The sequence below is a fragment of the Patagioenas fasciata genome, chromosome 8, assembly GCF_037038585.1.
Source record: "Patagioenas fasciata isolate bPatFas1 chromosome 8, bPatFas1.hap1, whole genome shotgun sequence".
NCBI classification, from domain to species: Eukaryota; Metazoa; Chordata; class Aves; order Columbiformes; family Columbidae; genus Patagioenas; species Patagioenas fasciata.
This window is the reverse complement of record NC_092527.1, coordinates 39,359,825-39,376,469: the sequence shown is the minus strand read 5'-3', so window position 1 is coordinate 39,376,469 and position 16,645 is coordinate 39,359,825. Positions and strand designations below refer to the sequence as shown.

General features: G+C 48.2%; 1 protein-coding gene across 5 annotated transcripts in view; it reads right to left on the bottom strand.

The window, feature by feature from the left end:
• LHPP (phospholysine phosphohistidine inorganic pyrophosphate phosphatase) overlaps positions 1-16,645 on the bottom strand; it is an 80,488-nt gene that overhangs the window by 27,352 nt on the left and 36,491 nt on the right. The window contains exon 7 of one of the 5 annotated variants that reach the window (XM_071812226.1): positions 15,215-15,759. The exons of the other annotated variants lie outside the window; for them this stretch is intronic. Within the exon in view, the coding sequence (XP_071668327.1) occupies positions 15,720-15,759 (40 nt within the window). The 3' untranslated portion in view covers positions 15,215-15,719. Of the gene's footprint in view, positions 1-15,214; positions 15,760-16,645 lie in introns of those variants that run through there. 5 annotated transcript variants of the gene reach the window in all.

Here is a 16,645-nt window from a genome sequence, read left to right as displayed (position 1 = left end):
GTGTCTATCTTTATAGCACACAATGGACATTCCTGCAAGGCTGTCACGTGCCATGAGGAGGAACATCTGGAGAAATATCCTGCTTTGGATACCTGGGAGGGTGAGGAACCCTCATTGCATCAAGTGTGAGGTGAGAAGAGCCCCAGGATGGAGACGCCGAGCAAGGGTGAGGACAGGAGGGAGTGGGGAGAGCCAGCTGCAGGTTTTGGCAGCGATGCCACCCAAGGTATCAGGGGGGTCACATCACTTCTGTGCCTCCCACTCACCCCATGGAAAACAAGTTTGTTATCTGACATGCACGAAATAAACACCAATCTTTTCCAGAAGTATTGAGCAGTGGATCAGTACTGGGATGTACCACAAAGAGTTAATTCTGTGCAGGTATTGTTTATGGTTATGACGCCTCCAACAGCAGGATTTGTGCTCTTTTAAATGAAATTTTTGCCAAGGGTAAAACTAAGCCCCTGCAGTACTGATCTCCCTGCGGAAAGCGCATTTCTGGGTGCTCTCCAGAAAGCTGCTCCTTTTTCTTTTAATATTACCACTCATCCACTCCCATGGTCCAACTCCCTCCCTAGGAGGCTGAACACAGTTCTAGGTACTTCCAGACCCCACCTGTGTTAAGTCAGACACTGGAGGAGAAAAGAAAGCCGACCACAGCGCAGAAGCCAGAGGTCTAAAAATGCAGTGACCTTGTGAATACTGAAGTCAGGCCCAACCCAGAGCAATTTGTTTTGTTTGGAGACACCCTGGCAGCGGCTGCATTAAGAATGTACGGCCTCTAATGCGGAACATGCGTTTGGTGAGAATAATAAAGCACCTGAGCAGGAAAGTCGGGTCTGTTGAGCCTCCTTCCCTCTCTCGGCAGCCTCCAAATTGATTTATGACTTTGAAGGTGGGAGCACGATCAAACAGGTGAGCTGGGAGGCGCAGGGGTTTTATCTGGCCCCAGAAAGCACACATCAAAAATAAAAAGGATGGGTGGGAAACCGACCGGCAGCGATGGAAGCAACAGGATTCCGAAACACCAGCGCAAAGCCTTTCTGCTGCAGAGCGGGACAAGTGATGCCGGGGTTCAGGTGACATGGGAAGGGTTAAGGTAACCACAGTCATAGGCTTGTTTACCCTGCGCATTACAGAGGGATAGTTTGCTGTGAACACACTGATCGATATCTCCCAGCTGCCAGTTTAATCAGGATTAAGTGAGCAGCTATTAATTTTGCTCTTTTCCAACAACATTTAGCCACTGTGTGAAAACGTTTCCTCTTTCACAAACAAATTAACCTTGATACCATCTATCCAGACACTTAAAAAAGAAAACCCTAAACCAAAACACTAACAAGAAGGACCGAGATCAATGATCTGGCTTTAACTAGAAGTTTTCCAGCAAGTGGCTCACAGGAGAAGGATGAAGCAGCAGTGGGGGGCGTTTGCGCAGAGCTGGGTGTCAAGATGAAGGATGGATGGACACCTGCAAAGCCACCTTTGAAGTCTTCAGGTGTGCAAATACAGCACTGTGTGGGAGTGGGGAGCAGTAACTGGGTCTCCAAGGATCTTCCTTGGCCTGTGGGAGCTCTAAGGACAATGTCAGAGCAGAGACACCTCCCTGGTCTGTTGGGACATGGCCAGACACAGAGGTGTCCCCACAGCAGGAGAGGTTTGACTCCTCCGGCACATTGTTTTACTGCTAAGGAGGCAAATCCTGCAGTCCTTGAGTGTCCACCCCTCTCAGCAAATATCAGTAAATATTTCAACCTGCTGACTGGCACAGTTTGTGCTGAATATTTAGCTATGTGCAAGCTGCTTTGCTTCCAAAACACACCCAACTTTGGTGGGGGGTGGCAGGCGGCACAGCTATGCACATGAACATGCCAAAGTGATTCCCTTTGGACTACGCTGGAGCTCTTTGGGATTAAACTCCCCGGGGCTAGAGATGACAGATGCTTGCAGATCCATGAACAAATGACCGCAGCACAACAGCTCGGCAGAGACAGCTTCTGCTGCTTTGTCCTCTTCGCCCTACAAAGTCTCTTGTTCTCATCCATGGGGAATTGTTCTTCGTCCTAGGAAGAAGGGAAGTGGGATGCACAGAAGCCCAGCTCCCAGATTTGTAAAAGCCCTTTCTCTCGGCTATTCTGCCCATTGTAAAGGCACCAGAAGTTGTCTGAAGAGAGGATGACAGACTGGGCTGGACTTTCTTTCCAAGCTTCCTCTGAAATCACACTTGGCAGAGCATCCCTGGCCTGTTGAAAGAGCATGGGAACGTGCGTGGCAAGAGCTGCTCTCAGGTTGGAGCTCTCTGGGTGTTTCTAAGCCATCTGGGCTCTGATTTAGCTTGCAGAATAAGGGCTCGTGAGTTCCAAATGAAAAGTCAGTTCCCAACCCAAGGGTTCAGCTTGGGGTTGACGGCAGAGGACTGTCTGAAGGACACACTCGTTAAGTCCTCCTGGTTAACGGCAGCAGGGAAAGGTCTTTGCCATAGCAAAGAAAAACTCACCAAATTCCTTCTTGATTCCCCAAAACCCCCAAATCCATTGCCTCATCTAGCTGGAAAATTTCTGGTACTATTTCCCATCTGCAGGAAAAGCAGCAACAGACCCAGTGCAGGCAGAGCCGAGGCAGCTGATGAGTTTTCCAGTGCTGGGTTATACAACCTTCCTCTGGCCAGCACAGCAAAGCCGAGTTTGAAACGCTGGTGCCCTCCAGCTGTGTCTGAATCTGAAGTCCCACCTGGGACAGACTTTTTAGCAGGGCCTGTTGTGATAGGACAAGGGATGATGGTTTTAAACTAAAGGAGATTCAGGCTGGACATGAGGATGAATTTTGTGACACTGAGGGTGGTGAGAGCCTGGCCCCGGTTGGGCAGAGAGGTGGTGGATGAACCATCCCTGGAGACATCCCAGGCCAGGCTGGACAGGGCTCTGAGCAACCTGAGCTGGTGAAGATGTCCCTGCTCAGGGCAGGGGTGGCACTGGGGGAGCTGGGAAGGTCCCTCCAACCCAAACCATCCTGTGATTCTATGACCTGAATTAAGTTTCCCACCACCATGCCCCAGTGCAATGGTGAGCAGCCTTAGACAAAACGACCCCGGTGCAAACACCATCTGCTGCAAATTCCTCATCTTCTATGTAGCTGCAAAGCTTTGTGAGATGCATGGACATCTCTCTCTCTCTTCTCTCCACGTGGATCCAGAGCAGTCCTTGAAGAAGGGAAATATTATCACGACTCGCCAGCTGGTGTGAATTCTGTCCTCTCGCTTATGCTATGTAAGCCACAAAGACACGGCCACAGGGTGGGGGAGCATGTCGTGCTCGGTGACAAGTCTTTACAGAGCAAACCTCAAATGTCTCTGGTTGCAGAGCTCTGCAGTCTGCACAAACCACCTATGAATTGCAAAGCGACATGCGGCTCCGATTAACAGATGTGTGGCCCTGGGCCTCCACCCTCCCTGCTTATGTCAGGAATTGTGTTGATACAAATGAAACTGAAGAGCTGTTGTTTAAATCGGGCCAAATCAAGGCATAATTAGGCCAGAAGAGTGGTGATTTGAGGGAGGCTGCCATGCAGCAGAGCAGGTTCTGAGGGCACTGAAGGTCAAGACAAAGCCGCTGTGGAAGCCTAAAAGCTTTTGGTACCAGGTAGGAATTATGCTGGAACTACGCTCTCCCAGGACTGGATACAATCCAGGTGACAGCCGTTACCCAGCGCTGCCTCTGGGAATGTTAGAAGAAGACTTTGCACTCTTTCTCTGAAGATCTTAGAGAGTTTTAGGGAACTAAATCTCTCGGCACTCGCAGGGTGCAACACAAACTGGCTGGGATACCCACTGGGGCAGGTCTAAAAGTCCCAGCGATTCTTTCATTTATCAGATTAAAGTATTACAAGGTTGATCCTCTTCCAGACAGCTTGGTTGGCTGCACTATGTTTCAACGCTTGGATTTTTCCCACAAAAAACACCACCAGTATATTGCAGAAATTCGACCATACGCCTGCATGTGCTTACACACACAGCACCTTGAAAATAGCAATACCAAATAAGTATTTCCCACAAAAATCCCCTTTGAGTATTAAAGCTGTTATATAAAATATATACTTACTACTGCATAATTAAAAAAGCCTCTGCAACTTTAATGCATATTGCCCTTGATCATGTGGAAGCAAGAAAGAACAAAATCATTAGGAGCTAAATTATTCTAGTAGCCTATTATCATAGTGTAATCTTATTAAAGAAAATTCACGCTGGTATAGCCTCTTATCTTCTCCACTTACAGAAGAGCCATGTGGTGTATTTCTGAGTGCACAGAGATAATAAAATTATAGTGAATTATGCAGCCTGCATATGGAAAAAGGAGGGTAATTCTGTCCCTTCAAGGAGGGACGCTGATTTTTCTCAGGGAGGCCAAACCAGCGCTACCCAGTTACTAAGTATAAAGGGGCTATTCATTATTATCTGCAGACAAGCAATTTAGGAGAAGATCTAGGGGCTGCCGGTGCAGAAAGGCACAGCTTGCTGTCACGGCTCGGCCAACAGCCAGTGCTGCTTGCTGGCTTCAACGCCTTCCATCGCATCGCTCTGTGTGGGTGTCTGTACCTGCACACCCAACAACGCCTGGATCCCTGTGCCACCAACCCGGGTACCACCGGGGTGTCCCCGACAGAGTGACACAGGCTGGCACTGTGTTCTCCCCTTGGTGATGCCTTCCCTGTGTGGCTGGTCCCCAGTCGGTGAAACATTTCGGGGCATCACATGGAGAGCTCCCTCTCCTTGAACGTCCCTGTGATGGATCCCACTTGGCTGACGGCACTAATTGAATTCAGAGTGGTGCGAGCTCACGCTAATTGGCAGGGAGCAGAGTGTCCACCTTCCCCACGGCTCAGCGTCCCGCCGTGGCTGTCCCTTTGCCTGTGCCACGCCGGGATGCTGCACCAAAGCAGAGCATGGAAATCCCACCTGGGTCGGGGCGATGATGAGGGCAAAGGATGCCCCAGGAGCCCGGGCATGACAAAAGCCCAAAGCAAGATGGGAGGGCAAGCAGACCTGGTCCTACAGCTCCACTTTCCACAAAAAAAAACGCTGTGCACATCTGGCCAGGGCTGACCACGCCGTCACGGTCTGGACCAGCCTGCCATGATGCTCATACAGCTCCATCCATCTCATCCGGCTGCTTGTGGAGAGGACATCCCCCACCATGAAGCCCTCAGGTTTTTGGTGTCTTTGGGCCAGCTGCTGCCTTTCCTTTCCTAACCTGCATCTACAAACGGAGTTTAGCTGATCACGAGTTAGGGCCACGCAATATAGAGCTTGTAACCTGATTTAAACATGAGCAAGGGAGAAAGGCCTCACTCCCCTCATCACCTGCTGTGAAGGACAAGCATGCAATTAAAAGTTTTCTGTAAATGTTAATTACAGTGGACTTACTTAGCTAATGACCAATTGATCTTTTGATTGTATTAAGTTTATAAGTGTAATGAACTTAACTGAAGTATGGATTACAATCTTGTTCTAATTAAAACAAAAACATGTAATGTATATTAGCCATCAGAAAGAGTTTTAATGGCTGTTTGGGGTCAAATTGTTGAAAACACTAATGTGTTGTCCAAAGCCTGCAGCACTTAATTAGCTTCTCCATCCAAGTGGAATTCATGTTCCTTTAAATGATGCACCCAAATAAGGTTTCCTTGTGCACTCAGAAATATCTGGGATATAAATCTGGTCTGTTACTTCCATGCTACCCCTCTGCCCTCCAGCTATAAATCCTGATTTCCTCAGTCCCCTCTCATCCAGCAGCGTGGGGAAAAGATGAGCAAAGCTCTTATTTCTGAACCACTCAGTGCAAATACATTTTGCACATCACTGAAGAAGGAGCTGCCCCATTTGCTACCCTGCTCTTTGGCGCAAAAGTGTAGAGACAGGAGGTCATTATCATTTTGCAGCAGATTAATAGAGAGCAAATGACACATATTGCTGCCAGCGGTCACGAGGAAAAGGTGTTTAAGTGTTTGTACATCAGCACTGGGCAAGCAAAGCTCTGATCAGAAAAGTAAAGCAGAGCTCAAAAGAGCACAGGGTTGAAGTGCCAGGAGTCCTGGGTTTGCATCTCTTGTCTGCACCACACTGCAGCTCCAGCTCTTGTCTCTAGGAGGAACTGACCTTATTATTCCAACTTTTTTATGCCAAATAAAGAGGGGATTGGAAACATGACATTCTCCCTGGAAAGCACTGGACTTAATTTCTTCCACTCCTTTGGCAGCACCTGTTTCTGCCCTTCTTTAACACAAAACACACAGCCCTTTCCATTTTTCTGGATGCTGCCCAAGGCAGAAAGCTGTTTGTTGTAGATGATGTCTTCCTACCAGAAGCGACATGTTTGCAAAGTCAAAAGGCTCCTGAGGCCTCTCCAACCACCAAAAAACCCCTGTGCGACCCTTCAGGTCTCCTGGTCATGAGGAGCAATGGAGAGGCTCTGTAAGAGCAGCCGTTGCTCAAAGACAGGGCCGGGGATGACAACGCGTGAGCTCAGGAAGAGCTTGTGGTTATGAGTCGAGGCGTCACCAAGCAGCATGCGAGGTGACACTTAGACCAGCCTGAGCTAAAGTCTTCCTGCCATCAAAATACCTCATTTGGGTCACACTTGAAGCAAACCGCGCTCAGCCACACAGCAACACCTCGCTTCCAACAGGCGACGGAGATGTAGGGCAACAAGTCTTGGTACCACAGCACCTACAACACACCCACAACCATACTCGTACATCTGCCCCCAGTTTATTAGTATTTTATGACAACTCTGGTCACCTCTTTCAACTAAAATCACTGCCTGAATGGGGAGATTGGGATAGCAGAGCCCTTCTCAACCCACCCTGGCACGACATCTGTGAGCTTTGCAGTTCCAGGATAACCTCATTTTAAACAGCCTTAACTGGCCATGTTAACCCAGTTAGTAACTGGTGTTTACCCAGTATATTGAGTCCTTGATTGCTCACACCTGGGTGTGGCCTTCACTAATAGATGGAGGAGAGTTTACACTAGAATTTGGATGCTGATTTGGACAACGGACAAGTCCATGGTGTGGGTTTATGCGCAAGGCAGAGAGGGTCTGAGCCCAGCAAGGGCTGCATTGCAACCATCGCTTCTGAGAAGAGAGATACCCAACCGACCAAGCACAGAGGGGGGAAATACTGCAGGGACTAAACCTAATTACATGCCTATTAGGTTGCCAAGAGCAGGAGGGACAGAAGATGCTATAAGGCGAACACATTAGCATTAGATAACATCACTCACGCTGGCAGCCCCAGCAAGGAGCGAGCCCGCAGCCAGAAGTAGCCGTGTCCAAACAACTAAACACCCAGCAAATCCATCCAGAAGTAAAGATGAGGTTAAGGAGGTGATTCAATCAAATTCAAAGCCAAAGACAGGACTTTGGGATAACAACAGCATGAAACAGAAATGCCCAGCATCTGTTAGGAACTCCCAAATGCTGGGTTCAGAGGTTGTACTCAGGTACTCGGGCACAGGCAAACAACCCAACACAGGGGAGAAAAAGGAAACATCAGTTTAACAACAGAGACACTTTCAACATTTCCCTTTTGCTGGGCTCGTTTGCTTGTGGGATATAAAAGGAGAAGCCTCAAATGCACACGAGTCCTTATTTCTGTGTACACAAATAATGCCAAATAACTCTGGCGTGAGCTAGGGAAGTTATTGGGCACACGACCACAGGAGCACGCTGCAGCTAAACAACCTAAAGTGACATGATTTACCGAGAAAACTAAGCTATACGTTCCTCCAAAAGCCGCAGATTTTGCTCCTGAGGTTTCTATGCAATAAATCCCATTAGCGATAGGATTTACATGTTGAGATGAGGGGAGGCAAAGCAGTGTTAAGAAAAAGATAACAGATGCTACATCACCAGCCCCAGCTGATTTTCATGCAATTCTGGTTTTAGATAAAGAGCCTTCCATTGGTTTTTGTGCAAGACCAGTAACGGAGGGATTCAGAAGGGCTGTAATACATCATTTTGTGGGTGAAGCCGCCCGCTTTCTGAACAGGCATCCTCATGGAGCACAGCAGGGAGCACAGATCTGCGTTCAACAACCCACCTACCAGACTCAATCTCTTCCCCAGACTTTCCTCAGCTCCAGCTTTGGGGCAGATGATGGGCCAAAATTAATTTGAGTGAAGCCCTTACTTGCTAATTGCATTTTGTACTATCAATGGATTCTGCTGAGAACAAATTTATACTGTTATTATGGCTATTTCAGGGAGATACAGCAAACGCTGAACCCCACACGATTCAGCAAATCTTTCTGCTTTCAACAACATACTTGAACTTGTCCTTACCTTAAGGGACAAGATTAAGGCTTTGTTAAAGCTGAGCACTTGCTTAAGTGCTTCACTGAAAATAGACGAACTGAAAAATATCTTAGAGTGTTTAACAGAACTGGAGTAACCATGGATGGCTCTTTTCACTGCCCAATAAACTACATATTAAAAGAAAAAAGGAAAATAAAAACAAAGAGAAGGAAATCCACTTGAGCTGAGATAAACTGAACCTGGACACATGCACATACCCCAAAAAGCAACTACAGGCATCTCACAAGCTAAAACAAGCTCCTCTTTCCCAAGAGTGTCAAGTATCTCTGAAGGAGGAATGTGAGCTGATGGTTCTTGTACTAAAAGGATGAAATTAAATGCTATTTTGGAAAAGTTTACACAAAGCTGAGCGAGCAGGATAATCCCAGCCCATAACAAAAAACCTCTGGCATTTTATAACACACACAAGAAGGGAGATGTAACCTCTCCGAGCACAGCTCTGACATGACTCAAGCGTCCTTGTCCCTGCGATGGCCTCTGTAAAATCCAAAATGTAAGTCAGGTTTCTCAAATCAGTTTGTAAAGCAGCATCCTCCCAGGGCACAGCGCTCCAGCCAGGTATTGTGCCGCCTTCGCTGAAACAAGAAGGTGAATTTTCCAGATTTGCCCAAAATCCATGGTCAAAGTTACAGAACACGAGAGGTGAGCCCTGTCAGTCCGTGAAACAGCAGCCGAATCATTTTGTGAGCCAAATACCAGCCTCCCTTGCTGCCCCAGCACAAAACCAAGCCCTTCTGGCCTTTCTGTTCATACACTTAGGAACGATGTGGAAACCAGACGAGGATAACTCAAAATGGAGCTGCTGTTGGACGCCTTCCCTGCAGCTTTTGCAGAGGGAAAGAAAGATTAAAGCTTTTCCCATCAGACAGACTTTGCCCCATACCTGGGATCCCCTCTCCTTGCCCCCAGCTCTCTGAAAACCAGAATGCAGGATTTTGTTGCATGACTATAAATGGTGAATTGCATAGGCCCAGGAAGGATTATTTATTTATTCGGTCATTCCTCAGCGGGTGCAAAGCCCAATCCTGCCCGGCTCAAGGGACCGGATGCGAGAGCTGAGGGATGTGGACCATGAAGTCCCCAGGTATTGTGGAGTGGGTTGCTTTATTGTGCAAATAAACCTTCCTCAAGCTCCAAATGTGAAATATGCTTGGGACAAGAGGGTTTAACATCGCACAGCAGCACAACCACCTGTCCCTTCTCAAAAAATACCAATCCAGAGATTTCTTGTGCCTGCCAAGTTTTTACACAGCATATTATAAAGTGTCACATGGAGAGGTTGCTCTTATCTCCCATTTCAAGCACCCTTCGTAGCTTTTCAGCTCTTGTAACCAAGGATAACACCTGAATGGTCCCAGGTGCACTGACCTGTTCTTGGAAAGCATCAGGTTGGTTTGCTTTCAACTTCATTTCTCTATTCCCCCTCCTCCCCAAATTGCCTGTTCCTCAAGCGTCTCATTCCCAGGGAACCGGGTAATCAGTAACAAATTACTGGTACCTTTCAGGTTCAGCTGCTTTAAGGAGTTTGTTCTTTTTAAGGAATGGCTGTTGGGAAATGGGACTATGGGGATGGGGGAGCCAGGCTGGGCAGAGGAACTCGTTGTCTTTGATGCCATCTACTGGAAAGGTCCCTGGGACCTGCCGCTCTGCTGGAGACCAAAAAATTAGGGCTTTCTCTGATGGGGATGGATGCTGCAAGTGGGATGCAGGCTTGGAAAGGCTGCCCGTACACAGTGATGCTCCACAGGATTCACTGATGCTGTGGGACTTCAAAGAGTGCAAACGAGGTTTTCCAAAATGCGGTGTGTTGTTCCTGTGAGCTCACAAATGTCCAGAAAAAATGGGCAGGAAGGCAGAGCCCAAGGAATGAGCATGGAGGGCAGGGAGGAGGGAGTCCCTGGCTACAAGGTTCAACCAACAGGAGATTATGGACCTCCCGGAAGGGGACAGGAGGGACAGAGCTGCCATCTAAGGGAGGAAGGGGCTCCAGCTACAGCCCAGTGCTGCTCCTGGTCTCTGAAACCAGACAAAGCCGGGCTGTTGTCTGTGAATGAGAAGAGAACCCAGATTTGGACGGTATGTCTGAAATCCCTGGGATTTTCCCATGAGGATGGACCAGATTTCATCAAGTCACTCCACAACACCGACTCAGTTTTCCTCCCCACCCACATGCTTTTCAGTGCACCAGACAGGCAAAGCGAGGCTGATTTATCCGCTTATTTTACATTTGAATTTTTCTGATGCCAACACTGATTCCCCCCTAACACGCTGGTCAGACACCACACTCTGCAACAGCCCCAGCACTGTCTGCAATACCCAAATTACTGGAAGATGCTTTATGCAAACACCCTGCAAGACACGGAAAAAACACTGTGGTGGTTCTTTGACTCATAGCTATTTTAGGAAGGCGTTAAATACCATATTTAATCTCATCAGAGGATTATTCCGGGTTTTTTGTGCCTTTTCTTTAAGAATCCCAGCAGATAAGACCAAGTCTGGCGCACGGTTGTGGGGTTTTTTTCTGTCTCAGTAATTATGATTTGCAGATAGGAAATCCCTGCCAAGTGTCCCAGCTACATGGCATGTGCTGGATGTGGAGCCAGCATTGACTTGGAAAGCTGGCAGAGCGATCTCAGTATAAAGGGCATTTCTCCCATGTTGTCTCCTGAAATGAGCTTGGACAATATAGAGACAGCCACGTGTCTTTCTGGAGATAGTGGCCCATCTTCTCCGCAAGCCTCTGGCCTCTTTAGGGACTACATATCCTGCCCTACGTCCTGTGGTTTTACAGTCACATAGTGCTGTGCCTTTGGAAAGGTCCTCTTCTTTCATCCTGTTGTATGAAACATCCAGAAAATAAATAAAAAAGAAGAAGGGGAAGCAGTAAAAGTGACGGCAAACAACATGCAAACTCGGAACAGATAAACCAAGAGAACAAACTTTTCTCAAACCTCCTGTTATTACACAAAACTTCCATGTTATTTGTAAGGGCTGCAAGCCCAACAAGAGAGAGGAGAGGCCTAAGCTGCCAGCAGATCTTCATATTTCCATGTTGCCTGTATCTCCAGTCCAATAAATACACAGCCCAACCGGCTGGTCCGTGCGTTTCCATGCCAACAAGGTTGGTTTTTATCGCTATTTGTTGCTTGCACACAGCTTGAACATACAGCAGAACGAAGGGAACAATAAACATGCCTGAAAAAGTCACTTATTTGGTGATTAAAACCCTTAAAACAATACGGATCGCTAGAAACTCATCCGGGGTTTGTGTGACAAGAGAAGGAAAAAATAATGAGGAAAATGAAAAGATGAGTAAAGACTGCATGTGGCTGAGATGTAATAAGGGAAGGGGCTGGCTGGGTTAAAAAAAAAAGGCAAATGCGGTGTATTCTGTCCACAGGGCCACACATATATTGGTTTAACAGGTTATGCAGCCTCCAGAGTTCCCTGAGCGTCCGCCACAGACATCTGGGCTGACTCTCCACACAAACAAATGGGATTGATTAAATTCTATCACACTCTCAAGGATTTCTATAGGCATATGTCCTATATATTTACAGCGCAGAGATCTGGCCAAATTCCCCGCAGAGCAATTGCGATAGAACACTGTTGTTTTACTGCCTAGTCAATCTTCCAGGAGTTTCCTATAAAGATAGCAGCTCCTGGATTTACTTGGCAATCAGCCGCTTCCCAGATGATGGTCACCTGGGATGAAGTTAGTTTGCTAACCAGTCGAGACAGCACTGACTATGATAAAGCTTGGGCTCAATCCAGCCCCAGCCAAGTACCGTATTGCAGCCCTCACATCCAGTACAGAAATACTTGGGCAAGACAGTATCATTCTTGGTTGCTTTTCGTTTCTTGCCGCCTCCTGCCAGTTTAGTGGCTGGTCCTGTCAATGCCACCTGTCAGGCTGGCATGGAGGAGAAGCAGCACCAGTAATTGAGTTAGAGAGTGCGGAAAAGGTCATAAAATCACAGGATGGTTTGGGTTGAAGGGACCTTCCCAGCTCCCCCAGTGCCACCCCTGCCATGAGCAGGGACATCTTCACCAGCTCAGGTTGCTCAGAGCTCCGTCCAGCCTGGCCTGGGATGTCTCCAGGGATGGTTCATCCACCACCTCTCTGGCCAACCTGGGCCAGGCTCTCACCACCCTCAGCATCAAAATTCCCTTCTTCATGTCCAGCCTGAATCTTTTCTCAGTTTAAAACCATCACCCCTTGTCCTTTCACAACACACCCTGCTCAAAAGCCTGACACAATCTTTCTTATCACCCCTTTTAAGTACAGAAAGGCTGCAATAAGGTCTCCCCGGAGCTTCTCTTCTCCAGGCTGAACACCCTAACTCTCTCAGCCTGTCCTCACAGGAGAGCTGCTCCAGCCCTCTGAACATATTGGTGGCCTTCTCTGGAGCCTCTCCAACAGATCCATGTGTTTCCTGCGCTGAAGTCAGGCAGAAGCTAGCAGGACATTGCCAGTTATTCTCATATATCAGTTATTTTATGTCTCCCCCGCTTGTAGTGCCCTTGCAGAGGGGCTGTGAGATGGGCTTTCTCTCCAGACACTCTCACAAGCCTGTGGACTCTTCTGCTCAGAAAACACAGGTGTACGCGAGCTGGAATGAGTGCTGTGGCTTTTCTATATGTTCTTCCTTGAGCATTTTTCTCTCGGATAAAACCCAGCCAGGAGGTCCCTGCTCAGCAACTTCAACCTGTGCAGAAGGCGATCTGAGAAGGAAAGTAGAAGAAGTGCACGTGTGGGCGCAACCCCAGCATCAGAGAGGGGACTGAGGGAAGCTTTTGGTTGCCCTGTTTTGCCCAGAGATAATTTCTCCCCCCCCAAGACAAGGACATAGGATGCTGGGTGCTGCCAGCTGTCCAGACCTCTCAGCAAACCACGATTTGGGCTGCTCATGAACCCCCTCAAGCCTCTTGACAGAGCCACCCTGCGTGACAGCGCAGTGACCGCGGCAGGGACAGTCACTGGGACGACACCGGGGAGCGGAGCTGCAGGAACTGGGAGCTGCAAAGCTGTTTATCCATTCCCATCAGACCCAGTCGCTCCTTTTGATCCAGGAAGCATCTGTCTGGATGAAACGACGCTTTGCATTATTATTCAGCGTGGGTAAGTTTTAAACATTTATATGGCAAACTTCACCGCTTCCTCTTAATTGTATTTTTCTTTCGGTAACCGGCTCTGCTTTAACAGGGAAAAAGCCCTTGAGAATCGCTGTATTAATACACAAGTGTGTGCGAGGGTGCCAGAAGAAGCAATTTTGAGCTAAATAATGAACACTGTAGCCGGAATGGAGGGTCTAAGGCACCACACAGAGGCAAGGAGGTTATTCCACCCCCGCCACGACCATCCTATTTAACATCTCCTGTAACACGCTGCCCAAAACTTTCCAAGAGCCTCTTAGAGCCACTTCTGAGAAACCCCGTGTTTACACGACATGAGAACACTCTCCCCAGACACGGCGCAAATATTGCCACGGCGGTTTTTTTGCAGCTGAAAGCGATCCCAGGTCAGGATTTCAAGAACGCCTCTGCCTCTTGTGACTGGGGTGTGCAACGTTTTAAAAGTAGTATAAGAAACCAGGGAGGAAGCGAAATGTGGGATTTGCAAGGCCTTTTTCAGCTCTTTGGGAGTGATGGGAAAGGCTCCCACTGGCTTCAGCCACAGAGGGACCAGACCTGGATGTCGTTTTCTAGCCTGGTGGGGCTACCACATACGGATGACACGTTCCATTGAGCATGGCCACACCAGAGATGTTGCACAGCCGGCAGCCCGAGCCACAAGCCACCCCTAAACCTGCTTCCCACTGCCAGATGCCCCTCACTTGTATAATTTTTGCCCACATTGCAGCGGGAAACCAGTGAGATACAAAGACCATGAAAACTCACTTTAATTTCCTAACGCTTGGAGCGGCTGTCAGTTCCCAGGTCCAAAGAGCTGCCTACAAAAGCCACGTGGAGCAGAGCTGGCACTAAGGGTCCTACCTCTGTCCTGGACGTTTTGTGTTGCTGTCCCACCATTCTTCCCAAGCACGTGCACAGATTTTTCCCTTTGTTTTGCACAGGACAACCGTTTTGCAGCTCTCAGGCTGATGATTTCCTAATAAACCACCAATCCCACACCATTCGGCACCTTGCCCAAATTCTTTAGGACTTGCATGTATGAAAGAACATCACCGAGGTGATGGGCAGCCAGGGATGCAGAGCACAGCACTGCAAAGCCACCGCTTCAGCAACCAGGGCACCGAGGCTTCCTCATAAACCTGAATATACACATTCAAACGCCCCTTCCCCTCCCGTCTCCCTGATCTCCCAACCCATTTGGAGCTTGTGGCCTTCCCGGTGACGATGCCGTAGTACGGGTGACAACACAGCCCTCCTGCACGTTCACATGGGAAGGTGCAACATGCAAGAGCCAACGCGCCAGTTCAGACAGGCAGCCTGATCTAATTGTGCCTTCTGCTTTCAACAGTGGCCAGTTTCTGACAGCGGTTTAGGAAAACCTAGCAGATTTTATATTAGAATTTGTGCCCCGAAGGAAAAATGCCTTTTAAATTTTATTAGCGAGGATTTGGCTCGCGTCTTGAAGCGCAAAGGCTTACAGTGCTACCGAACCCCTTGGACTAAAACCCTGGCTCGGAAGGAGTCAAAGGAAATTTTCCTTGTGTCTTCTTTGGACCATTATTTTCATCTGTCAGGGTTTGTTCTTTGGGGTTTTGTGTGCCTGCTTATAAAGACTCTAAAATCCCACAGTGCTTTAGAGTCGAATGGGAAATCAAGGTTAAGCATTTCAAGCCCTGTAAGGCATGCTGGACTGGAAAAGATGCTTGCTTTCATGGTAAGAAAAGAGTAAATATTCAGCCAAAAGGCAGCACAGCTCATAAACCCACACATGCAGGCAGGCCTAGCAATTACGAAATTGCTACAAGAAAGACAAGCAACAATTATTAAACCCCAATCCAGGAATTTTCATCTAATATTAAACGATGGCAACAAAAGGGCTTCCAGGCCCGCAGCTCTGCTCCTTCGTTTTCATGGATTCTGGATAACCTCTCCCCTTTGTTAGAAAAGCCTCTGCTGCACCAAGGGGATTTTCCATCTCGTGCTGCTATTGCTGCTCCTAGCAGAGGTTTTCAGTTTTGCTAAGGCTTGTGGATGGACAGGTGACATCCACGGCTTGTCACAAGTGGAAGAAGAGTGTTCCGAGTGACCCCAGCTGATTTTTGGCCTGTGCATCCCTGCATTCCTGGTTCCCACGGCCTCCGAGCGGTGACAGTGACAACAACCAGAGCAGCCCAGATCAACTCCCAAGTATTTAGATTACTAAACTGCACCTTCATAAATCCAGCTGATCTTCTGCCGCAGGAAAGAGTCCGCTGTGTTAAATAAAGAGACAGTAAATTTCAGAGGGTTTGGTAAAATTAGGATTGTCGTTACTTTTCCATTCCAAGAAGACTAATCTTGCTTATAATTATCACAGCTACATCCAGTCTTTTCAATAACTTGTACACAGATAAACGAAGCGTTCGCTCTCACAAATGCCTCTCCTTCCCCTGACGTATGTGATGTGTTCCAGACGGATGGAGAAACCAGATTTTTCTCTTACACTTGCTATTTCCAGGCACCCAGTGGGCCAGAGCAGGTGTAAATCAGCACAGCTCTGCCTGTTTACTCCAGGTGAGAATCCAGCCCCCTATTTCTAAACTTCAAACAATGTACATAGGTGATTCTCCCTGAGCAATGCCCCATAAACAAGTGCTGCAAGAACAAACCCCACCAGACACACACAAAAGATGATAATTGCACAAATCACTTTGGGCAGGCAACGCAGCGTGCCTGCCAGCTCCTGGAAAAAGACACTTTAATCAGGCTGATTTAAATGCAGACAGGTTTGGTTCTGGTTGCTTTTTGTTCTCTTTCATCTACTTTGGAGGAACAGGAGTTGGCCTTGGAGTCCTCACCAAAAATTGTCCTTTGGCTCCACTAACGGGAGCCAGGACGGCGGGAAGAGCTCGTGCAAGCCAGCCCAAAGGAGACCAGCACCTCCATCGCCTGATAAAGGCAAATAGAGGCGCTTTTGGCAGTCAGTGCCGCCTTGCAGAGGAGCACATTCCCCCTCTGCCCAGCCGAGCTGTTCCCCCGTGATGCCCAGGCTTTTGTCTCTGGGCACAGTGATTTTCCGAGCCCATCTGCAGCAGGGCTGAGCCCACACAGATGCCCCCGTGGCAGCTGCGAGCGGCATTTCCAACACATGTTTATATG